Source organism: Oryx dammah, unplaced genomic scaffold (genome assembly GCF_014754425.2).
Source record: "Oryx dammah isolate SB20612 unplaced genomic scaffold, SCBI_Odam_1.1 HiC_scaffold_2, whole genome shotgun sequence".
NCBI classification, from domain to species: Eukaryota; Metazoa; Chordata; class Mammalia; order Artiodactyla; family Bovidae; genus Oryx; species Oryx dammah.
In genome coordinates this window covers 57,280,586-57,307,146 of record NW_024070186.1, presented here as the reverse complement: position 1 = coordinate 57,307,146, position 26,561 = coordinate 57,280,586, and the positions used below count along the sequence as shown (strand labels likewise).

The 26,561-nt window shown below is 40.6% G+C and overlaps 1 protein-coding gene across 1 annotated transcript in view; it reads left to right on the top strand.

Moving 5' to 3' along the window:
• The window catches only part of WDR49 (WD repeat domain 49), a 167,223-nt gene that overhangs the window by 27,828 nt on the left and 112,834 nt on the right, over positions 1 to 26,561 (top strand). The window contains exons 3-6 of the mRNA XM_040248294.1: positions 3,637 to 4,077; positions 10,153 to 10,329; positions 11,177 to 11,351; positions 26,344 to 26,511. Of these exons, the coding sequence (XP_040104228.1) occupies positions 3,637 to 4,077; positions 10,153 to 10,329; positions 11,177 to 11,351; positions 26,344 to 26,511 (961 nt within the window). The remainder of the gene's footprint in view (positions 1 to 3,636; positions 4,078 to 10,152; positions 10,330 to 11,176; positions 11,352 to 26,343; positions 26,512 to 26,561) is intronic.

The window sequence follows — 26,561 nt, the reverse complement described above, 5'->3', positions numbered from 1 at the left end:
TTTTGCTATATCTACTGGCATATCTACTTTACAGATGGGAAAATGAAGCCTCAACAGTGAAGTAACTTTCTAGTGGTTCCCACATATCTGGTGAAACCAGGGTTAAACCTACAATTGTTTGACCTGCTCTACAACATGCTGCCTCCCAGTGCTTACTGTCAAATCTGATTCTTTGGCTCTGAGACAGTAGGAAAACAGATTTTCTCACTGTGAAGCTCACCAAACTAAACAGCCTATCAGTATTAAACTACATAGTTATTTGGAATACAGATGGTTCTCATCATTTTCAGATTTTGTATTTGTGAATTTGCCTACTTGCTAAAATTTATTTGGGTCCCCAAAATTAAAACTCAAGTCACTTTCATGATCATTCACAGACATGTCAGTCAGTCACTCAGTTAGTCAGTTAAGTCACTCAGTCGTATCCGACCCTTTGTGACCCCATGGACCACAGCACGCCAGCCCTCCCTGTCCATCACCAATTCCCGGAGTCTACGCAAGCTCATGTCCATTGAGTCTGTGGTGTCATCCAACCATATCATCTTCTGTCATCCCCTTCTCCTCCTGCATTCAATCTTTCCCAGCATCAGGGTCTTTTCAAATAAGTCAGCTCTTCACATCAGGTGGCCAAATATTGGAGTTTCAGCTTCCACAGCATTCCTTCCAATGAACACCCAGGACTGATCTCCTTTAGGATGGACTGGTTGGATCTCCTTGCAGTCCAAGGGACTCTCAAGAGTCTTCTCCAACACCACAGTTCCAAAGCATCAATTCTTCAGTGCTCAGCTCTCTTTAGAGTCCAACTCTCATATCCATACGTGACTACTGGAAAAAGCATAGCATTGACTAGAGAGACCTTTGTTGGCAAAATAATATGTTTTTAATATGTTGTCTAGGTTGGTCATACTTTCCTTCCAAGGAGTAAGCATCTTTTAATTTCATGGCTGCAGTTACCATCTGTAGTGATTTTGGAGCCCCCCAAAATAAAGTCTCTCACTATTTCCACTGTTTCCCCATCTATTTCCCATGAAGTGATGGGACCAGATGCCATGATCTTAGTTTTCTGAATGTTGAGCTTTAAGCCAACTTTTTCACTCTTCTCTTTCACTTTAATCAAGAGGCTCTTTAGTTCTTCTTCACTTTCTGCCATAAGGGTGGTGTCATCTATATATCTGAGGTTATTGATATTTCTCCCAGCAATCTCAATTCCAGTTTGTGCTTCTTCCAGCCCAGTGTTTCTCATGATATACTCTGCATAGAAGTTAAATAAGCAGGGTGACAATATACAGCCTTGACATACTCCTTTTCCTATTTGGAACCAATCTGCTGTTCCATGTCCAGTTCTAACTGTTGCTTCCTGACCTGCATACAGATTTCTCAAGAGGCAGGTCAGGTGGTCTGGTATTCCCATCTCTTTAAGAATTTTCCAGTTTATTGTGATCCACACAGTCAAAGGCTTTGGCATAGTCAATAAAACAGAAGTATAAATAAAATAAACAGAATAAAACAGAAATTTTTCTGGAACTCTCTTGCTTTTGCAGTGGTCCAGCAGATATTGGCAATTTGATCTCTGGTTCCTCTGCCTTTTCTAAAACCAGCTTGAACATTTGGAAGTTCATAGCTCACGTATTGCTGAAGCCTGACTTGGAGACTTTTGAGCATTACTTTACTAGCTTGTGCGATAAGTGCAATTGTGCAGTAGTTTGAGCATTCTTTGGCATTGCCTTTCTTTGGGATTGGAATGAAAACTGACCTTTTCCAGTCTTGTGGCCACTGGCTAGTGTTCAAAATTTGCTGGCATATTGAGTGCAGCACTTTCACAGCATCATCTTTTAGGATTTGAAATAGCTCCACTGGAATTCCATCACCTCCACTAGCTTTGTTCATAGTGATACTTCCTAAGGCCTACTTGACTTCACATTCCAGGATGTCTAGCTCTATGTGAGTGATCACACCATCATGATTATCTGGGTCATGAAGATCTTTTTTATATAGTTCGTCTGTGTATTCTTGTCACCTCTTCTTAATATCTTCTGCTTCTGTTAGGTCCATACCATTTCTATCCTCTATTGAGCCCATCTTTGCATGAAATGTTCCTTTGGTATCTCTAATTTTCTTGAAGAGATCGCTGGTCTTTCCCATTCTATTGTTTTCCTCTATTTCTTTGCACTGATCACTGAAGAAGTCTTTCTTATCTCTCCTTGCTATTCTTTGGAACTCTGCATTCATAGCCATGTACAGAATGTCAAAAAGTTGCAGTCTTCCAGTGTGTCTATTTCATGATGAGATCAGACTTGATGACACCCTGCCTTCTTTTATTTTTTAGTTTATTTACTTTAATTGAAGGATAATGGCTTTACCATGTTGTGTTGGTTTCCTCCATACATCTACATGAATCAGCCGTAGTTATACATATGTCTCCTCCCTCTTGAACTTCCCTCCCATCTCCCACCCCATCCCACCCATCTCGGTTGTCATAGAGAACCAGGCTGAGCTCTCTGTACTATACAGCAACTTTGCATTAGCTATCTATTTTACGTACACACTTTGCCTTCTTATTCCAGTTCTTGTACTATAAAAAGTGTTCCCTTTGTGCTCCACATAGTGTAAAGTTTTTGCATTTTGAGCTTTTTTTTTTTTTTTTTGGTGATTTTCACTTTTTAAAATGGCTCCCCAAGTGTAGTGTAAAGTTCTGTCTAAGTGCAAGAAGGCTATGCTGCGCCTTTTGGAGAAAATACATGGGTTAGATAAGCTGCATTCAGTCATAAGTTACAGTGCTGTTGGCCATGAATTCAATATTAATGAATTAACAATATATATTAAAATGTCTTTCAATGGAAACAGACATAAGACAAGATTACAATTTTACCAGTTGATGAAAATATTGTGACCAGAGGCTCACAGAAACCTAACCATGTCTTTCCATAAAAGCCATCATTCAGTATCTGCTCATTTTGTGTTTGTAGAACATAACCATTAAAGTACATAACTATCATGAATAACCAAAACCAACTCATAAGGTTCCACTGTTTTTGTAATTGTGTGTTCATAGAGGTGACTTCTTGCTCTTGGATTAAAGTGTTCCCATGATACCATTTTACTGGCAATGCTAAACACTCCTCAGGGATTCATCTATTTTCTCTGAACCACTATATTCATTTCTATTGATGCTATAACAGATTACCACAAACTTAGTAGCATAAAACTCATAACTATATTATTTTACAGTTCTACAGCTCAGAATTCCAAAATGGGTTTTCCAGGCCTAATGTTAAGGTGTGGTCAAGACGGTCTTCCTTCTGGAGACCCTCTGTTTCCTTGCCTTGTCCAGCTTTTAGAGGTCACCTGCATGCCTTGGTTCACAATCCTGTGTCACTCTGACCTCTGCATCCACCATCATATTAAATCTCTGACTTTCCTGCTTCCCTCTGCCAATTACAAGGACATCTGTGATTGAGAATGTCAGCTTGCAGATCTGTCAATTATTTGCTCTGCAGCCCAAATTCACTTCAGTATAATACTATTGTAAGGTAGAAGGTATTTTTTGCATCTTGGAAGAATTGCTGATGAGATTCACCCTTGAGGGTAGCACAATGATCTCTTTCACTGATGTCTTATTTTTGTTCTTGTTTCTAGCCCTCAGAGCCCAGTCAAACTATTTGTATGTCCAGAGAAGAGTTTGTGCAGAGGATGACAGAGATTGTTGGTTGGGGCACAAAGGAAGAATATGGAGAGTTCTTTGATAAAGTGGATGTTGCCCAAGAGGGCTTCATTAATTGGGACAAGCTGACTTCGTTTCTGCTGTTAACACTTTATGAGAAAGATGAACAAGCAAAGGCAACTGTGGTTCCCCAGTGGAGAGACCTTGAATTTCTCCCAGTGAAACACAAGGATACCATCCAAAGAGTAGTTTTCTTAAAAAGTTCAAGTCGCTATCTGACCATCAGTAAGGAAGGTTCAGTAGGAATCTGGGGAGAGAATTTAAAGCTGCAAGAAACGCTTCCCATCACTTCAGATGCCACCAAGCTAAAGCACCTGTGGGTGACAAGTATGGTTTCTCTGGAAAATGTAAACAAGGTACAGAGGCTGTATAAATAAATTTATTGCTTATTAAAGGGGGGAAATGATGGGACAGGACTCCTGACAAATAGCAAGTGTAACACTAGCAGTGATAGAGAACTGCATTATTCTTCCATACCTTTAATCTGACCTGGAGGGAACACAAGTCAAGCTAAGTGAACTATTCCATTTCCCAAACTATTCTGTTGTGTGCTTTTAAATGACAAAACCGGTGGTGACTCAGATTCTTGGCTCTGTCCCACATGAGGTCAGTGTACATTACTAGCTGATAAGACCGTTATGCCTCTGTAGTTTTTAGCAGTTTGGAAGTATATACATTTATATGCAGAGTTGAGAGGCTGTATCAAGGCACAGATCAGAAGGCAAGGCACAGATCAGAAAATTTCAGGAAACTGCATATCTGATTTTGACTGCTGGATTAGTCCGTTTCTTAATTTTGATGGGTAGGGCCCATTCAGTCCGGATACCTTCATGTAACCGTACCTATAAGGAAGATAACATACTGAAAGGAAAGTCAGTTTCTGAGGGAATAATGCAGCGTAAAGAATCCATATTCTTATTATATTACATTAAACAGACAGTAAATTTTACTATGAAAAAATTAAAGTGCACACACAAGCAGAGATAATCCCATTAAGAGCCAATATTCATCCTTGCTGCTGCTGCTAAGTCGCTTCAGTCGTGTCCGGCTCTGTGCGACCCCATAGACGGCAGCCCACCAGGCTGCCCCGTCCCTGGGATTCTCCAGGCAAGAACACTGGAGTGGGTTGCCATTTCCGTCTCCAATGCATGAAAGTGACAAGTGAAAGTGAAGTCACTCAGTCATGTCCGACCCTTAGCGACCCTATGGACTGCAGCCTACCGGGCTCCTCCATCCATGGGATTTTCCAGACAAGAATCCTTAGCCATTTCCAATTCACAGCCCTCCTGTTTCTTCTACATCTCCCCTTTATACTGAAATCCAAAATTCCAATCATTTAATCTGTAAATACTTCAGTATTTCTGAAAAAATGTCTCTTTAGCACAACCATAATACCATATCACATTTTATATCAATAACAATAATTCCTTAATATAATGAAATATCCAGTCATGAACATATTTCATTGTCCTATGAGTTTTTAATAGTTTGTCATTTGTTTTGATAGTTTGTTTGAGTCAAGATATGAATCAGGTCCAAACATTATGAATGGTTGATATGCCTTTTTTGATTCACATATTTTCCTCCATCTCATTTCTGTTTTGTATTTTGTTGTTGTTGCTATTGCTATTGTTCAAGAAGCTAGGTGTTTGTCCTTTAGAGTTTCTCACAGTCTGTTTCTCAGACTGTTTGCACGGGGCTGTTTAACATGGCCACTTGCTCTCTGTGTTTTCAGTAAATTGGTCCTCAAGTCGAAAGCCTTGATCGTTTGTACATATTAGAAGAGGTGTTCCTCAGTCACAGGGCACGGAATGCCTGGTTCTTTCTCTTCTTGGGATGTTAACAGATATTATGGATTATTCTTAGATATATCCATTTATCAGGAGTTGCAAGATGGTGATATTCTAATTTCATCATTTCCTCTTTCTGTATAAGCTGGAATACCTCTATAAAATAAAGAAACTCCCTGTCATTAGCTACTGTGTAATACAAATTGTTAACAAAAGCAGAATAAATGCCCAGGTCTTTCCTTTTATTTACCAGTACTCAAAATAATTAGCTAGTTTTCTAATGAGATGAAAAATGAGTGCTATATCATTATTGTTATCAATATCATTATAAACTCATGGGTTTAAACAAATTTGATATATCTCAATACACTGAGTTATTATCCTGCCCCCTAAATTATACCATCTTTGGACAATGGAACTAATACAAGTTAACTGGAGTCTTTTCTGATATAACCCTGTCTTTCAAAGCTTCCTCATTTCCTGGTTAGACTAGACATTCCAGGATCATCTTGTATGTTTATTAGAGCAGACCCAGGACCAGCCATTTGAATGGCTCCAAAGAGCCAGATTCTTTCAAGTGGGGAATAGTATGTTCTACTGCTAAGAATCATCAAAAAATAATCATCCACGAACATTAGCTTTCTATGTGACATGCCTTGCTCTGTTAATCATCTCTAGATCACCTTGTTGTTCAGTCACAAAGTGGTCTCCGACTCTTTGTGACGCCAGGGCCTGCAGCTTCTCAGGTTTCCCTGTCCTTCACCGTCTCCTGGAGTTTGTTCAAATGAATTTTCATTGATTCCATGATGCCGTCCAACCACGTCATCCTCTGTCACCCCCTTCTCTCTTGTCCTCAGTCTTTCCCACCTTCCGGGTCTTTTCCAATGAGTATACTCTTTGCATCAGGTGGCCAAAGTGTTGGAGCTTCAGCTTCAGTCCTTCTGATGAATTATCACTTTCGAGGGGATTTATTTCCACTTTAAGAAAGAGAGACTGGGCAAGGAGAGGTTGTGATAGGTGCCCCATGTCACACAGGATGCAATCAGTGTTGCAAGATTTGTAAACCAAGGCGGCTTGATTTCGGAACCTGTGCTTCAGAATCTTTGCTGTGTCCCTAGTGGCAGCTGACATCATATCCAGTTCTTTCTTGCTAAGGATCTGATGTTAATGTTTAGCTGGTGTGGATTTAAAATGTTTCTAGTTTATCCTTTTTTTGGTATGTGTGTGTGGCATCCTGTGCGTGCGTGTGTACTAAGTTGCTTCAGTCATGTCCTACTTTTTCTCAATCCTATGGACTGTAGCCTGCCAGGCTCCTCTGTCCCTGGGATTCGCCAGGCAAGAATACTGATGTTAGTTGCTGTGCCCTCCTCCAGGGAATCTTCCCAACCCAGGGATCTCTTACATCTCCTGCATTGACTGGGTTCTTTACCACTAGCACCACCTGGGAAGCCCTTGTAACAGTCTGTATTATCATGTAATGTTTGTGTTGGTATCGGGTAGTAACTATGTTGCACTGTTTCTGCTTTCCAGGACTGATAATTAAATCTTAGCCTTTCCTTTGTTCTTACACAGCATTAACGTTTATATTTTTTTTTCTTCTTTTTAAAACAGCTTTGTTTAGGTGTGATTATACAAAATCCACTGCATATATTAAAAGTATCCAAGTTGACAGATTTTAATATAGGTATATAGCTGTGAAAAATCAATAGTATGAAGATAATGAATGCATTTTTTTACCCAGATTTTCCTCAAGTAGTTTTGTAATCCTTCATCCAGTCCCTCCCTTCTTTACTTGTCAAGTAACCACTGGTACGCTTTCTGTCACTATAGACTAGTTTGCATTTTCTCATCTGTTATGTAATTGATTATACACTTTTCTTTTTTGGTCTGGCTTCTTTAACATAATTAGCATAATTATTTTGAGATTCATCTATGCTATCAGATATATGAGAAATTTATCTTTTATGGTTGTGTAATATTCCATTTTTTGATATAACATATCCTCACCAATACTTGGTATGGTCAAGTTTTTTTTTTCTGTTAATTTTAGCCCTTTTAGTAGATTTGTCAGAGAAGGCAATGGCACCCCACTCCAGTACTCTTGCCTGGAAAACCCCATGGACAGAGAGGCTTGGTTGGCTGCAGTCCATGGGGTTGTGAAGAATTGGACATGACTGAGCGACTTCACTTTCACTTTTCACTTTCATGCATTGGAGAAGGAAATGGGAACCCACTCCAGTGTTCTTGCCTGAGAATCCCAGGGGCGGGGGAGCCTGGTTGGCTGCCGTCTATGGGGTTGCACAGAGTCGGACACGACTGAAGCAACTTAGCAGTAGGTTTGTATTTTGTCTTATTGAGGTTTGATTTCACTTTTCCCTAATGAGTAATAATGTTGAGCATATTTTCATGTGCTTGTTTCCTACCTATATATCCTTTTCAGTGAAGTGTTTCTTAAAATTCTTTGACCATTTTTATTGGGTTAATTTTGTTACTATTGAGTTTTGAGAATTCTGTATATATTCTATGTGCAATTATGTGATAGATAATTTACAAATATTGTATCCCAGTTTGTGCTTTTTCTTTTCAATCTGTTAACACCCTCTTTGATAATTTTATTTTCAGATTGTCCATTGCTAGTGAATATAAATAGGTTTATAAACGTGATCTTATACCCTGCAACTTTGCTGAATTCATTTATTAGTTTTAATTGGTTTTGCTGTTGTTTATTTTTCTTGTCTAATTTCCCTGGATAGAAGCTCTAGCACAGCGTTGAACAGAAATGGTGAGAGTGAACATCTTTGTTTTATTTCTGATCTTAGGGAGAATACATTGTTTTTCACCATCAAATATAATATCAGCTGTAGATTTTTTTCTTTCTTGTACAATCTCTTTATCAAATTTCTTTCTATTCCTGATTTGTTGAATATTTTTATCATGAAAATGCATTGGGCTTTGTAAAATGCTTTTTTGCAGATATTGAATTGATAATATAGCCTTTCTCCTTTATTCTTTTAATATGGTGTATTACATTAGTTGATATTTGTATGTTAAACTAACCTGGCATTCCTGGTGTTGGGAATAACAGGTATATCAGAAGGATCTCAGACGAACTGAGTAACTCACCAAAATGTCCAAAGCCCTCAGTTGTTGATGTTGTTTGGTTGCTAAGTCATGTCTGACTCTTTGCAACCCCATGGATTGCAGCATGTCAGACCTCCCTGTCCTTCACTATCTCCCAGAGTTTGCTCAAACCTATACCCATTGAGTCGGTGATACCATCCAACCCTCTCATCCTCTGTCAGACCCTTCTCCTCCTGTCTTCAGTCTTTCTGAGTATCAGAGTCTTTTCCTATGAGTCAACTCTTCATATCAGGTGGCCGAAGTATTGGAGCTTCAGCCTCAGCATCAGTCCTTCCAATGAATATTCAGGTTTGATTTTCTTTAGGATTAACTGATCACCTTGCATTCCGGGGGACTCTTAAGAGTCTTTTCCAGCAACACAGTTCAAAAGCATCAACTCTTTGGCACTCAACTCAGCCTTTTTTATGGTCCAACTCACATCTGTATAGTGGAAAAACCATATCTTAGACCATACAGACCTCTGCCAGCAAAGTGATGTCTCTGCTTTTTAATATGCTGTCTAGGTTGCTAAAAATACCATCTTTAGGAAAGACAGAAGAAGGTGTTGGAGTGGTGGTTTGGTATTTCAAAGGGGAGAAAGGCAATTTACATGAAGACGGAAAAGTAAATTTTGATGTACAAAGGTTTTCTGGGCCATATAGTGATGCCGGGACCTGGAGTAACTCTGATCTCTAGACCCTGAGTTTCTGCCGCCACACACAACTAGCCCGTGGTCTTTGCAGATATCTCTGATGATACCTCTGTTCTGGTTTTTGTCGTTGTTTAGTCGCTTAGTCATGTCTGACTCTGTACCCCATGGATTGTAGCATGCCAGGCTTCCCTGTCCTTCATTGTCTCCTGGAGCTTGCTCAAATTCATGTCCATTGAGTCAGTGATGCCATCCAACCATATCATCCTCTGTTGCCCCTTCTCCTCCTGCCCTAAATTTTTCCAACATCAGAGTCTTTTCCTGTCAGTTGGTTCTTCACATCAAGTGGCCAAAGTATTGGAGATTCACCTTCAGCATCAGTCCTTCCAAAAAATATTCAGGATTGATTTCCTTTAGGATTGACTAGTTTGATCTTGCAGCCCAAGGAGCTCTCAAGAGTCTTTTCCAACACTACATTTCAAAAGCATCAGTTCTTTGGCACTCAGCCTTCTTTATAGTCCAACTCTCACATCCATACATGACTACTGTATATCAGATCCTTCTGATATACATGTTATTCTCATAATTTTGACTTGTATGGACCTTTGTCAGCAAAGTAATGTCTCTGCTTTTTAATACACTATCTAGGTTTGTCGCAGCTTTTCTTCCAAGGAGCAAGTGTCTTTTTATTTAATGGCTGCAGTCAACATCTGCAGTGATTTTGGAGCCCAAGAAAATAAAGTCTGTCACTGTTTCCATTTTTTCCCCATCCGTTTTCCATGAAGTGATGGAACTGAATGATTTGCATGTCTGCTTTTCATTTCACTAAATCCATCAGAAATGTTTTCTGATTTTATGCTTTGTTACTTTAGATAGCAGTGGCTTTTACAAGCAAAGAGATTTGTTTCTATGATCTGCTGTCCAAAGAAGAATTTCCTTGTCAATATAAACTCCAAGGCCTGAAAGGAACACCAATTTGTATGGATTATTGGTACAACCCTCTTGATGCCAATGAGTCAATTCTTTCTTTTGGGGACATAACTGGAAAGGTAAGTGAGGGGAGGATAAGGTTGAACATTATGGATTCAATCATCAAACTATAGCTCAAAATAGTGCAATGAATGTGACCTCCTAATTGAACTGCTTTATAGATTACAAGGCCGCATACCATGGACATGAAAAAGATGGACTAGGTCATAGTTCCTCTTCTTGCCTATGAAAACCAATCTTCACTGTGGTTTTCCTGCCTAGGTATACAGTCATTTTCTTTATTTAGGAAAAAATATTTCCTAACTTTTTGACCATAGGATGCTTAATCTACTAGATTCCAATGTTAATCAACATATAACATTAAATGTCTAAAGTTATGTCTTACAACTGTTTCATATTGATTATTCAGATTTTTATTCACAAGGTTTCAGGCTTCTCAGTAGCGGACTCCTTGAACATGCTTATTTCCTGTCTCAAGTGACAAAGGAATAGATGCAGTAAAGACAGCAGCACCAAACCTCAGACACTACATAGTGATTTCTGTTTTTCCATCAAATTCTATGACTCTGAAAAATGATTTTTTAATGAATGACATAGACAGAATATGTCTATGAATGCTGAAATAGCCCAATTTGAACAACTTCATTTCATAATTATGTAAGTTTTTCATCCTTACTGTTTTAAATGACAAATATAGCATAAAAGCAAACAAATAAAGCCCTTGGTAATTGCCTTAGCAACCTTGTAGTGTCATGCCTTTCAATATAATTCCTGTGACCTTTAAATAATATTAAATAAATGCCTGTCTGTTCAATATCTATTTCTTATTCATCTTAAAAAAACATAGAATCTTCTTTCAGCAATCACCCTACACTTATTTATTTCTCTTGCAATGTCTCTCTCAAGGTTCAAGTAATTGCTTTCACAACGGCCTTGATTTCCCTTTTTGAGCATCCTGCTGGTGCATGTGAAGATGAAGAAGCAACAGTGACGATTAACTGGGCAGAGCTGCGCCCTGGACATCACAAATGTTGCTATACATTAGGGCACAAACTTCATCATGGAGACTGGGTCAGACAAGGTACTGAACTTAAACAGCGATGAACGAAACAGTCACCTTAGCCTTCTACATTTGTACTTTTTCGTGAAAATATTTCACATACAGTGTTCAAGTCTAGAAACTAATAATTGATTCCCAGGAGGTTCTGACCTGAACTCTGCTATCCCCTACATGCTAGCAGGAATTACTTCTTTCTTTCTAAAATTTATGCCCTCACACAATTAATTCAGATGGACTGTGCAATCAAGAAATCTCAAGAGAGAAGAGAAAATGATCACAGAATCCATTTAACTTCACCCCAACTCTGATCCTAACCAATTTTGTCTAGTCACATTTGGGTCTACTTAATAAAATAATTTAACAAGAGCCCTTAAAACACTCCCTTGCTTTCTTTATATTCTCATGAGAGGTGTATTAGTTTTACTGTTTTCAAAATGGAATCTTCTTAATTTTCTTTTCTTATTTCTCTCTTTTTTTCTATATAAGGACTGAACTGCTTTGATCTAGAGTACTTGAGTGGCAGTTCTCTGTGAGATAGGATTATGTTATAAAACAGTATCTGTGGAAGGTCAGGACTTTTTTATAACCTAGTCAACAATGAGTTTGCTAATTTTGTATTATGCTTAATTTTTATGAAATTTGCATCTGATGGTTTAAGATCCAAATGTGCAGTATCTACTCTGATATCTGTTTTGGTCCAGACACTAAGACTATGGTATTTTTTTTCACTTCGAAACTATTACATAAACAATATCCACTGAAAAGAATGGATCAGTCTCATTGTTATATTGCAGGTATGTTCTTAATGTACTTTGAAGAAGAGATAGTCAAATGGACCCAACAATTGGCTGGTGTGATAGCTTTACCCTCTTTGAGTTTTAGGAGTTTGGAAGTAACTCTTTAATGCATGACCCACAATAATAATATCCCACATGATGAACTATAAGTTCTGCATTTTTTTCTTCAATACAAATCATACCATGTCTTTTGTAATTTCTGTGCTGTGTTGTGCTTAGTTGCTCAGTCATATCTGACTCTTTGTGATCCTATGGATGGTAGCCCACCAGGCTCCTCTGTCCATGGGGATTCTCCAGGCAAGAATAGTGGAGTGGGTTGCCATGCCCTCCTCCTCCAGGGAATCTTCCCAACCCAGGAATCAAATCGAGGTCTCCTGCATTGGAGGCAGATTCTTTAACAGCTGAGCTACCTGGGAAGCCCTTTGTACTTTCTACCTACCCTTAATTCTCACATGATATTAATCATGGGTAAACAAAAAATAAAAATTTTGGTCATCCACTATGTGTGACAGGCACAAAATTCTGTGTTATGTTTTTGTAACATGGAAACAAGTAAGTACTAGAAAGTGAAGAAAGTACTTCAAAGTGATGGAAGGTGTTACAGCAGCTTCCAAACAAGTATTATATATTCATATATAAACTAAAGACTTAGTATTTTTTGTGCTTTAAAACTGTCTTAGGCATTGGTGGCAATAGAACAAAGATAAATTATAGACTTATCTCAAAAAGCTTAATATACAAATAAGAATGAAAGACTAATATAAAATAACTTGTTTAAACATTGTACAGTGGTACTGAAAATTAACTACTAAGTCATATAAACAAGCTTTTGACTCTTTTGGAATTTGTAAGCAGGAAAAGACGTGAGGAAAAGCTTCAGCGGAGAGTGGTGGTAGTTGAAGGATGAATGAGGGGAGAGGAAGAGAGCACAGTGAACATGAGTAAATATAGGCAAGCAGGCATAGTAATGGCAGCAGAGATGGACATGAGTAGATTAGAAATGGAGTATTAAGAAAAATGACAGTGCCAAGGTCTAACAGGGATGCCTGTTGGAAGATCTTGCCAACCAGACCAAGTTCACATTTAACAGAAAAATGAAACAGTGACGCACTGAAGGTTTTTGAGGAAATCTGTGCAGACTTGATATAGATAGCGTTTAGGAAAAGTTTATTTAATAGTTCTGTTCCGCATAGATTGGAGGACAGAGAAAGAAACTGCAATCAAATTGGCTAGCTGGTCATGAGAAAATGGAAATGATAAAGCAAGGAGAGAAACAAGCAGCCTTTTGAAATGGGATCTTCAGAACTCAAGGTCTGAAATATGGAGTGATGAACAATATTAGAGTATCTTATAACGACTAATAATGACTTCGATTCCCAAGGAATTACCACTGCACCATCTGGGGAACCCATGCTTTAGTTGAGTTAGATTCTATTACTGTGCCTTCAAATTCCTAGATCTTTTGGTCTTGAGATATTGCAGAGTAGTTTCAAAGGTGAGTGAGGCTGCCTCTGTGGTTCAGGTGGGCCAGCATGCCCCGGCCTAATGCCTTGGTGGGGGAAGCCTGGCAGACACCTGGTGTAGGCTGCATGCAGGGGAGCCACCTTAGACAGCTGTGGCATGGGTGGGGCCACTGCCACAGCACGGACAGTAACTTTGAGGGTGACATTGCTATCCCAGTGGGTCTGGAAGGCAGATAACCAGACCAAGAGGGCTATTCTTGATTCATAATGTTTAATGGAGTTTTCCTTGTTAGGTTTTGTATTTACTTGAGACTTATCACTTCCTTTTTCCTCTCTTTTGGAATAGAAATACTTATCACATGCCTGTTCTACCACTTTATTTTGGAAGAATAGAACTTACTTGGTTCCACAAGTTCATAGCTTGGAGAAGGATTTGCCTCAGGATGGGTTGATTGTATCCTGAGTCCTACCCAAGTCTGATTTAGATATTTAGATGAGATTTGAAGTTAAGACTTTAATGCTGTTGTTGGGATGAGTGAAGACTTTCAGGACTGTTGAGATGTATTTTAATGTGATAAGGATATGAACTGGGGGAGAGGGCTAGGGGAAGAATGTGTGGCCTGGAGTTTTGTGTCCCCTCCCCCCAATCCATATGTTGAAGTCCTGATCCCAGTCCTCCCTCCTTATGATTGTGCCTTTGAGAGATGATGAAGTCATGAAGGCATGGCTCTCATGAATGAGATTTGTGGTTTTTCAGTCACTAAGTCATGTCCAGCTCTGGCGACTCCGTGGACTGTAGCCTGCCTGGCTCCTGTGTCCATGGGATTCTTCAGACAAGAATACTGGAGTGCGTTGCCATTGCCTGAGCCAGGGTATATTCCTGACCCAGGAATCGATCCTGTGTGTCCTCCACTGGCAGGTGGGACAGGTGTCCTTTACTGCTGAGGCACCAGGACAGCCCCATGAATAGGATTAGTGCCCTTACAAAAGAGACCCCAGAGGATTCTCTCACTTCTTCCCCACGTGAGGGCCCAGTCAGAAGAGGGCATCTGTGAACTAAAAAGTGGACTCTGACCAGGCACCGAATCTGTCAGGACCTTGATCCTGGATGTCCTAGCCTCCCGAACTGTGGGAGATAAACTTTGCTGTTTACATTAGTAGGTCTCTACATTTTCTTATAGCAGCCTGGACTAAGACATTGGGTAAATATTATTAAAATATTTCAAAAGAAAAGAGAAACCAAGAGAAATTTTGCTAAATATTGGTAGGCTTCTTTTTTTAAGAGGGATAATTTATGGTAAAAAGAAAAAGGTCAAAGTGAGAAAAATACATTTACCAATAGTGTGTAGTTTGCTGCTGCTGTTGCTGCTAAGTCGCTTCAGTCGTGTCCGACTCTGTGCAACCCCATAGACGGGCAGCCCACCAGACTCCCCTGTCCCTGGGATTCTCCAGGCAAGAACACTGGAGTGGGTTGCCATTTCCTGGTCCAATGCATGAAAGTGAAAAGTGAAAGTGAAGTTGCTCAGTCGTGTCCGACTCTTAGCGACCCCTTGGACTGCAGCCTACCAGGCTCCTCCAGCCATGGGATTTTCCAGGCAAGAGTACCGGAGTGGGGTTTAATACTCTGCAAATGGCTGTTGCGGAAAATGTAGTAGAAGAGACGATAACTGAAAAAGAAGAAAGTAGAGTGTGTGGAAAGGTGAAGTATCTATATAAGAGTCTCTCCTTTCAAAGTTGAGATTTGAAGCTCAGGTACCTCTGAAAGGGGATCCACTTCAGTTTAAGGCAATGGATGACTGCCTTTCCCCAGGTTTAGTCACTGGGACTTGAAGCTTAACTACAACTGTTTCTTGGATTCTTTGTAATTCCGGTGTTTCAATATGAAACGAAGGAAGGAAGGCTGAAATGAGGAGACAGAAAAAAGAGGAAAGCAGGCTGGAATCAAACACAGGACGAGGGTTTTAGTAGCAATTATGCTCCTTGGTCTGCTAGCCTTGCTGTCAGGAGCAAGCAAACACTGGTTGCTTTCAAGTGAGGCTTTTTTTGACCCCAGCAACATGAACTGATATTCTTAGACCTCCTCGAGGAATATTTTTACTGATTTCTGTCTCAGTGTGAGGAGGGAATATACAACAGACAAAAGAAGCTAATACATGGGCAAGCTTGGTAATACTATTTCACTGAAGCTAAGATAAAAGTATCTTTAAAACTGAAATATAAGAAATACTCACTTTCAGACATAAGGATATTAGCTTACTGCTTTAAGATAAGGTTCAGGTTTATTTAAAACTTTGAAGGAGAAAATGCTTTCATCTTGTCTGAGTGGTTCTGTGTTGTATCTTAATGGAAAAATAATTACCTTCTGAAATGTAAAGTAAGTGCAGAGTAAGTACAGAGATTTTGAGCAATAGTGGCAAGACATAAATGTCTTGAACCTCAGAAAATTTTCTCTCTCTTATTTGATCATAAAGAATTGCCTTTTCATATAGATAGTATCATTGGAAACCTTGAAACCCACAGACTGGAAGTTCAGTTGTGGAAAAAGTGAATACTAAATTGCTTACAATAAATATGATTGATTTTCTTTATTATGTTGGAAGGTGTTTTGCTCTCTTTGTTTGACCATAGTACAAAACAGTTTGAACTGATAAAATCACTAATTGCTGAGCTGATTGTTGAGCTGATTAATGAAAGGATGCCAGAGAATTTAGAATACAGAAAGCAGATTGTTTTCTTAGAGAGCCTTTCTAATTGATGGGGACTAAGTCTGGAAGAGAAGCCAGATTTAGTGTCTTGCCTGTGTGTTTTTCCATTTCCCTACATCTACGTCAGTCCTCCAGACAAAAACTGTGCACCACAGAGTCAGCTGGAACATGCTGCCCTTCTGGGCAGTGCTCTTGCTGGGTTTAAAGCAGTTGAAATCAGCCTTGAGCGACTAGCCAATGTTTGCAGTAAAAGATCTCTTACTGTAGATTGTCCCATAGTGTGGCAGAAGGGTAAGACCCATTGTAAGTCTAGTCTAGTATTTTGAAAATTCATTAAAAGAATGGCATTATTATTTTTAATATGCCTACCAGGGCTGAGTTAGATTTTTTTTAAATATAATAGCTAGCTTTATTCTTTCTTATCTTTCCTTTTGAAATGGTAGTTATTCAGAATGTAGAGAGACCTGAGATGGTCTCAGAGAATGGGACTACTCCAACTTTAAAATCAGGAATACAACTGAAAATAAACTCCCTCAGACAAGACCCCTTCAGGCAAGAGACAGTCCCTGATACCTCAGTTGGTAAAGAATCTGTCTGCAATGCAGGAGAATCCGGTTCGATTCCTGGGTCGGGAAGATTCGCTGCAGAAGGGAGAGGCTACCCACTCCAGTATTCTTGGGCTTCCCTTGTGGCTCAGCTGGTAAAGAATGTGCCTGCAGTGTGGGAGACCTGGCTTTGATCCCTGGGTTGGGAAGATCCCCTGGAGAACGGAATGGCTACCAACTCCAGTATTCTGGCCTGGAGAATTCCATGGACTGACTAGTCCATGGGGTCACAAAGAGTCGGACACGACTGAGCGACTTTCACTTTCACTTCACTTTCAGACCAGAGACCATCAAAGAAAGTTCCAGATAGGGAGTTTTCCTAGTCACATGACTCATAAAGTGAAAACCTGAAAGATGATAATAAGAATTCTTAGTTAGAAATGGCCCAATTTTCTACCCTGCTATAGTTCATGGGATTGCAAAGCGTTGGACATGACTGAGGGATTGAACTGAACTGACAGCGTCCATCTGTTGGCAGATGATAAAAAAGGGCCTCATTCTAACTTCAGAAAAGGCAATGGCACCCCACTCCAGTACTCTTGCCTGGAAAATCCCATGGACAGAGGAGCCTGGTGGTATGCAGTCCATGGGGTCTTGAAGAGTCGGACATGACTGAGTGACTTCACTTTCACTTTTCACTTTCATGCACTGGAGAAGGAAATGGCAACCCGCTCCAGTATTCTTGCCTGGAGAATCCCAGGGACAGAGGACCCTGGTGGGGTCTCTGGGGTCTCACAGAGTCGGACACGACTGAAGCGACTTAGCGGCAGCAGCAGCAGCATTCTAACTTAATCTAAGTGCACTTAATAGCATTACTTACTGAGTTTTTAGGTATCACTTTTCATTTTCAAATCACTTTTTCCACATAAATTAATTGGTATTACACAGTTATTTTGATAGCAACACAAGCGTGAGGATCTATGATGATAGCTTCCCTTAATGCCTTTTTTATGACTAAAGGGCAAGACAGTGGAACAGTTGAAAGTTAGCATCTTAAGGAGTGGACAGACATGATCAAATTGTCTTTTTTATCCCTCAACATATCATCTAAAAGTAATTTTAAATATTTTGCTGCTGCTGCTGCTAAGTCACTTCAGTCGTGCCCTACTCTGCGACCACATAGACGGCAGCCCACCAGGCTACCCTGTCCCTGGGATTCTCCAGGCAAGAACACTGGAGTGGACTGCCATCTCCTTCTCCAATGCATGAAAGTGAAAAGTGAAAGTGAAGTCGCTCCGTTGTGTCCGACCCCCAGCAACCCCATGGACTGTAGCCCTCCAGGCTCCTCCGTCCATGGGAGTTTCCAGGCAAAAGCACTGGAGTGGGGTGCCACTGCCCTCTACCAATCCTCAAACTCACTGAGAATATTTAAAACATAATCACTTATTTTATCAGTCCTTTTCATCCCCTAGCTTGATATTTTAAAAACTTTTTCTTCATAACCCATTATTTCCTTTTCTCTCTTCAAGAAGTGAGGAACACATTTTTATCTACCAGGTAATTTGATGTCAAGGAAATGGTTTCACTTTCACCTTTTGCTCGGGCATTCTCAGGAACTCTGGCCTGAGTTTCTACAGTTTAACCAGAAACAAGTTATATCTTGGTTTAGAAACAAAATGTGAATTGTTTGAACCTCCAGTATGTAAGACTATGGGTCCGTAAATGTCACTTGCTAGACTTTGGCCACCTCATGAGAAGAGCTGACTTGTTGGAAAAGACTCTGATGCTGGGAGGGATTGTGGGCAGGAGGAGAAGGGGACAACCAAGGATGAGATGGCTGGATGGCATCACGGACTCGATGGACATGAGTCTGAGTAAACTCCGGGAGTTGGTGATGGACAGGGAGGCCTGGCGTGCTGCGATTCATGGGGTTGCAAAGAGTTGGACATGACTGAGCAACTGAACTGTACTGAACTGAACCTCCAGATTAAAATCTTAAAGCAATACTTTAAATACAAGGACAGAATGAACTTCTTTATATGTCTTTCTTTAAAGCCTTAAAACTGAAGAAGATACCTGGATGTAATGTGGAAACACATGACAAAGCAATTTTCGGGGTTCAGTTCAGTTCAGTCACTCAGTCGTGTCTGACTCTTTGTGACCCCATGAACTGCAGCACGCCAGGCCTCCCTGTCCATCACCAACTCCCGGAGTTCACTCAGACTCACGTCCATCGAATCAGTGATGCCATCCAGCCATCTCATCCTCTGTCGTCCCCTTCTCCTCCTGCCCCCAATCCCTCCCAGCATCAGAGTCTTTTCCAATGAGTCAACTCTTCGCATGAGGTGGCCAAAGTACTGTAGTTTCAGCTTCAGCATCATTCCTTCCAAAGAAATCCCAGGGCTGATCTCCTTCAGAATGGACTGGTTGGATCTCCTTGCAGTCCAAGGGACTCTCAAGAGTCTTCTCCAACACCACAGTTCAAAAACATCAATTCTTCAGCTCTGAGCCTTCTTCACAGTCCAACTCTCACATCCATACATGACTACTGGAAAAACCATAGCCTTGACTAGATGGACCTTAGTCAGCAAAGTAATCTTTGTCTACGCTTTTGAATATGCTATCTAGGTTGATCATAACTTTTCTTCCAAGGAGTAAGCGTCTTTTAATTTCATGGCTGAAGTCACCATCTGCAGTGATTTTGGAGCCCCAAAAAATAAAGTCTGACACTGTTTCCACTGTTTCCCCATCTATTTGCCATGAAGTGATGGGACCGGATGCCATGATCTTCGTTTTCTGAATGTTGAGCTTTAAGCCAACTTTTTCACTCTCCTCTTTCACTTTCATCAAGAGGCTTTTTAGTTCCTCTTCACTTTCTGCCATAAGGGTGGTGTCATCTGCATATTTGAGGTTATTGATATTTCTCCCGGCAATCTTGATTCCAGCTTTTGTTTCTTCCAGTCCAGCATTTCTCATTTTCAGGGTATAAATACTTTATTTTGATTATACTGTAATGCCATTATGGAATGTCCATGGATTTGAAGATATAATTATAGTGCTCTGTAGTATACTTCATGTGTTTACTACTGCTTTATTAAGTCAAGTTATAATAACTCTTAGCATTTTCTGTAAACAAAGGGAATTGTTTCATTGAGGATGCTCCTGATAGGGATATTATCCTCAGATATTATACTGCTGGTACTTCTAGTAAAGTAGCAGGATTAATGTAGCAAGTGATCAGTAAACTTTACGCTCCTGAAATTAATTGCTCCCCAGTGAGGCTCAAAGGGGCTTCCCCAGTGGCTCAGTGGGAAAGAATCTGCCTGCAATGCAGGAGACGCGGGAGACTCGGGTTCTATCTCTGAGTCAGGAAGATCCCCTGGAGGAGGAAGTGGCAACCCACTCCAGTGTTCTTGCTGGGAAAATCCCATGGATAGAGGAGCCTTGTGGTCTACAGTCCACAGGGTTACACAGGGTTGGACATGACCAAGCGACTGCACATGCATGCACACAGTGAGGCTCAATGAATGTAATTGGTAATGGAGAGAACTTCAAATCAGATAATAGAAAAAACCTGGCATACAGACAGCAGTGTGGCTTAGTGGAAGAGAGAGATTGTTGTTTGTTGTTCAGTTGCTAAGTTGTGTCCGACTCGTTGCAACCCCATGGACTGCAACATGCCAAGCTTCCCTGTTCTTTACTATTTCCCTCAGTTTGCTCAAACTCATGTCCGTTGAGTCAGTGATGCCATCCAATCATCTCATCCTCTGTCTCCTTCTCCTCCTGCCCTCAATCTTTCCCAGCATCAGGGTCTTTTCCAGTGAGTCGGCTCTTCACTTCAGATGGCCAAATATTGGAGCTTCAGCTTCAACATCAGTCCTTCCAATGCATATTCAGGGTTGATTTCTTTTAGGATTGATCTCCTTGCAGTCCAAGGGACTCTCAAGAGTCTTCTCCAACACCACAGTTTGAAAACATCAGTTCTTTGGTGCTCAGCCTTCTTCATGGTCCAACTCTCACATCCATACATGACTACTGGAAAAACCATAGCTTTAGCTATACAGACCTATGTCGCTAAAGTAATGCCTCAGCTTTTTAATATACCACCTAGGTTGGTCATAGCTTTTCTTCCAAGGAGCAAATATCTTTTAATTTTGTGAAAAAGAAAGATGCAGTGGTACAAGTGAAAAGCTCACAGCCAATCAGGATGGCACTCAGTCTCATCTCTGTCCTCAATTAGCCACATGACCTAGGGTGATATGGCTTTTGGACTATTTCCTCATCAGTAAATTTGTGATATCTACCCACTAAAGATGATTACAAGATAAGGGCATGGTTTAATACCTGGTATCAGTTCAGTTCAGTTCAGTTGCTCAGTCGTGTCCAACTCTTTGCGACCCCATGAATTGCAGTATGCCAGGCCTCCCTGTCCATCACCAACTCCTGGAAATACCTGTTATGGAAGGGATTAAAAAACATTAATAATACTTTTAAGTAATCCATAGACTGAGGGAGATTACATGATAGGGGATGAACAAGAAACAACAGTCCAGGTGAATTCTGGGCTGAGTGGAGAAGTAGACCATTTTGGCCCTCAGCAGTCCTTTAGTCAGAGAAGGCAATGGCAACCCACTCCAGTACTCTTGCCTGGAAAATCCCATGGATGGAGGAGCCTGGTAGGCTGTAGTCCATGGGGTCTCTAGGAGTCAGACACGACTGAGCGACTTCACTTTCACTTGTCACTTTCATGCATTGGAGAAGGAAATGGCAACCCACTCCAGTGTTCTTGTCTGGAGAATCCCAGGGACGGGGGAGCCTGCTGGGCTGCCGTCTATGGGGTCGCACAGAGTCGGACACGACTGAAGCGACTTAGCAGCAGCAGCAGCAGCAGTCCTTTTGTGTTTCACAACATTTCACAGCACACTGGTGAATTATTCTTCTGCCTGGAGCTCTGTGAGATCTCCTTTCTAAAAGTCTCCTTTGCATTATCAGAGCCCCTTCTTTTTTCCTTAGAAACTGTGTTCTGATTGGCATTGACTAGTAGAAACTTGGCATCAAAACTCAGTTAAACTCATTTACTTTAAGAAGTAGAAACTAAAAAGAGAAGCCCAAACTCAGGTTCAGCTGCTCACCAATTGAAAGTCAATACTTGAGAGACAAGCATTGGCAGGAAAGGAAGTGCCTTATTCAGGAAGCCTGCATCCTGGGGTAGAAGGTAGACTTGTGTTCCAGAACCAACTCCAAAGATTCTGGTTGGCCTTTAAAGTTTTTAAAGGGAAAAAGGAGACATAATCTCATTTAATCATTGAGATACGGGGTCAGATTCATCACTATCTCCGACTGCTTGCAGACTCGTGGACTCCTTGTGATCTTTCTTTAGATGCTCTCTTGTTCACATAGGTAGCTTGAGGGATTACGGAAGGGGAAGCTGGGGAAAAGATCTAGTTCACTGTTAATTACTTACCCTTCATTTCTATTTCTTTGATCTAAGAAGAATCAACAGATTAGACAAGGCACTGTGTGATCAAAGGATTTGGAAGGTGTGCTTGACCAGGAGATGAGTAGAGCATGGGAAAGCCTGGTTTAAAGGTTAGTTACAGTATAGCTTTTCTAAAGTGACAAGACAAAAGGGGCCTCCTGCAGAGAGTGGCTTCCCGCAAAGAGCTATTTCCTGCCAAGAGATGCTTACATGGGCATTGATTAACACAAAGCATATGCATCATTAGTAATAGGAACTTTAAGAATCATTTGAGAAAGCAGGTGAAAGTTTTGCAATCCCAAATTACCTTGTTGCTGGAGATTTCTCATGTGATTTCTTCAGATCTATTATTGTTGGGCTTCATGAATAGAAGTGGAGAGGTTGGGAAGGTTCCTCAAATCCTGATATTTTATACAAACTTTTGTGTGTACACATCTTTTTGATGGAGAGGGTCTACAGCTTTCATCAGATTGCCAAAGGAACATTTGATCTCCCAAATTTTGAGAAAATGAAAGTATTAGTTGCTCAGTTGTGTCCAACTATTTGCAGTCCTATGGATCGTAGCCCGCCAGGCTCATCTGTCCATGGGATTCTCCAGGCAGGAATACTGGAATGTATAGACATTCCCTTCTCCAGGGAATCTTTCCAATCTAGGGACTGAACCTGGGTCTCCTGCATTACAGGTGAATTCTTTACTGTCTGAGCCATCAGGGAATGGTTTAATTCTCTAGAGTATAGGAGAGCCTTGCTCTTAGTAATGTATTCTAATGTCTTGCTACTCAAAGTGTGATCATCACCAAACAGCATCATCAGCCACAACTGGAGATTGTTAGAAATGCAGCATCTTAGATTTTGTGAATGAATATCTGCATTTTAACGCCAGTTTCAAGGTGACTGTTTTGCTTATTACCATATGAGAAGCCCTGTTCCAGTGGTCAAGAGATGAGGTCTGAATTTGTACTCTGGCTCTGCCAAACGTAAGTTGTCCTGAGTTTGGATCTTTAATATTGTATGCTATATATCATTAAACCAAACTCAGAGTCTAAATGCTTGGACTCCAGTCCAGAGATTGACAACAATCAGTTGTTGACTTTTGCCAAATCCTTGAATCTGCACAGGCGTCTATTTCTTAGTCTGTAAAATAAAGAAGTAGATAAGTCCTCTTTCAGTTCTGAATTCTGGAGTTTACCTTTTGTTTCCCACCCATGTGTTTTGTTACTGCTCAGACCGTAAAGAAATGCAATGCGGGAGACCTGGGTTGGATCCCTGGGTTGGGAAGATGTCCTGGAGGAGGGCGTGGCAACCCCCTCCAGTATTCTTGCCTGGAGAATCCCATGGACAGAGTAGCCTGGCAGGCTACATTCCATGGGGTCACAAAGAGTCGAACACGACTGAAGCAACTTAGCACGCACAAAGCACAATCATTTAAGACATATATTTCATAGTGAAATAGCTATGAAATATGTTAAATTAAGCTATTCACATGTCAATTGCAGTTGTTGTTTTCATTGCTAAGTTTTGTCTGACTAAGTTAGCTCTCCCCGTTTAGTTTACTGTGTATTATATTAAGTGTATTATAGTAAGTGTGTGATGCATATTAAGTGTTTTACTAAGTGTATTGAGCTATAGTTCTGCCTCTCAGAATCTTTGCTTTTACTAATTTGGAAATATATATATTCATATATATGTATACATACATTTATATAAAGCAAATTAAATTCTTCCAACCAAAATCAGTTCAGTTCAGTTCAGTCGCTCAGTCGTGTCCGACTCTTTGCGACCTCATGAATCGCAGTACGCCAGGCCTCCCTGTCCATCACCAACTCCCGGAGTTCACCCAGACTCACTTGAGTTAGTGATGCCATCCAGCCATCTCATCCTCGGTCGTCCCCTTCTCCTCCTGCCCCCAATCCCTCCCAGCATCAGAGTCTTTTCCAATGAGTCAACTCTTCACATGAGGTGGCCAAAGTACTGGAGTTTCAGCTTTAGCATCATTTCTTCCAAAGAAATCCCAGGGCTGATTTCCTTCAGAATGGACTGGTTGGCTCTCCTGGCAGTCCAAGGGACTCTCAAGAGTCTTCTCCAACACCACAGTTCAAAAGCATCAATTCTTCGACGCTCAGCCTTCTTCACAGTCCAACTCTCACATCCATACATGACCACAGGAAAAACCATAGCCTTGACTAGACGGACCTTTGTTGGCAAAGTAATGTCTCTGCTTTTGAATATACTATCTAGGTTGGTCATAACTTTTCTTCCAAGGAGTAAGCATCTTTTCATTTCGTGGCTGCAATCACCATCTGCAGTGATTTTGGAGCCCCAAAAAAATAAAGTCTGACACTGTTTCCACTGTTTCCCCATCTATTTGCCATGAAGTGATGGGACTGGATGCCATGATCTTCGTTTTCTGAATGTTGAGCTTTAAGCCAACTTTTTCACTCTCCTCTTTCACTTTCACCAAGAGGCTTTTTAGTTCCTCTTCACTTTCTGCCATAAGGTTGGTGTCATCAACCAAAATAGTAAGACTGTTTCCAAGTTAGTTACTAGTAAGTTAGCTTGCCATTTCCAGCACAGCCAACAATACAAATACTGTGGCTATCACCTGGAGAAAGAACTTTTAAAATAATCTTAAAATGAGAGTGTACATAAGACTCCTGTGTTACAGAAAAAAAGGACTTCATTATTCACAGCACAGCAACCCCCATAAGTATCAGCATATTCATGTCAGTTCCCCTTGACACTCAGGTCTCTCACAGAGGCAAAGCAGAGAGTTGCAGATGAATGCCTGCACAGTGGGTCATGTTACAGGAAAAGAACCCTGAGCTTATAGACTCTGAATCTTCTGCAGTGGGCAGGATGCATGCTGTCTTTGGCTCCAGAGTTATTTTTGGTAGTAAATTTATCTATTGTTTGCTACAGAAAAAGAGGCAGTCTCATATTCTAAGGTGTTTTCTATGCAAACACTCTTGACAAGATAGTGAGGAACAGAGTGCAGTCAAAGATTAGTTTAATAAGTGCAAGAATTCTAGTGATCCCTGAGAATTGTATTACAAGAGTGCTAGCTCTTGATGCTGGATAATAAACAGATCAGAAACATTTTCAAGAGCTGTTCTATTAAAACAACTTGTCTTAAGCTGTATGAAGTTACAACATCCCTCTTTGTGTGAGGCAGAAATTTGGGTTTGAGGTCAAATTAGAAATCTTTCACCTTGGGGCACTAATACATTGTCTCAGCCAAATGTGAAAGAAAACTGTCGTCTAACAATGGAGGGCATAGTGGTGAGAAGTTTGTGGCAGAGCAGCTGTGTCTTTTGGAGCCTATGAGTCTATAGGAACTCATAGGCCTTTCTGACAAAAGACAACAGAATCATTTTTCTTGCTTGTGGGGTTTTGCTGCTCATCTAGTGTATTCTTGCCTGGACAGTCCCATGGGCAGCGAAGCCTGGCGGGCTGTAGTCTGTGGGGTCGCAGACGAAACACGCACGGTCCTCTCATGCTCCTAGTACCAGATCATCAAGAACAGGAAAACTGCCAGTCGACCTAGACTTCTAGCTGTGAATCTTGGCAGAGCTTCAAGTCCTGGCCACCCCACTCTCAACCATTCTAGACCAGTCAAAACATAAGTAAACCTATGGTTTGGGCATGAGCTGGACCTTGAGAGTAGCAAATGTTTGCTCAGCTCCTGTTTGCCTACTTTAGGCCCAGGAAGAAGAACCCAGCATTTTAGCCAGTTACTTATATCTCCAGAATCCTATGTGATTATTGTCATATTGTTTCCTGTCATGTGTTCTAATTAAAATTTTTTAAGCTACCCTTGGGGTGGAAGAAAAGTCTGATTGCAGATTTTATGGTAAGTTTTCACTCTAAGTTTTTTGGTGGGAGAGGGGTTGGTGAGGTGTTTTCTAAGAGTCAGGTTGTATCATCATAATATGAATTTAATTTTTAACCTCATGTATTAAAATGATACTATTCTCCCTGTGTCTTGTGAGAAATCAACTAAAGATTTTCTTTTTTCTTTGCTCAGTTACTTACAGTGCATCTTTAGATGCTATTATTTCCAGTACAACCAGCAATACAAACACTGTGGTGCTGGCCTGGAGAGAGAAATCCAAAAAGCATCTTAAAATGACATCCTTCAACATTGCCCAGGGCATTCACGCTTTTGATTACCATGCTCAGCTCAATTTAATTGGTATGTAAAATAAATCACGATAACTATGAGGGACTCCTGAATAGTCTGCT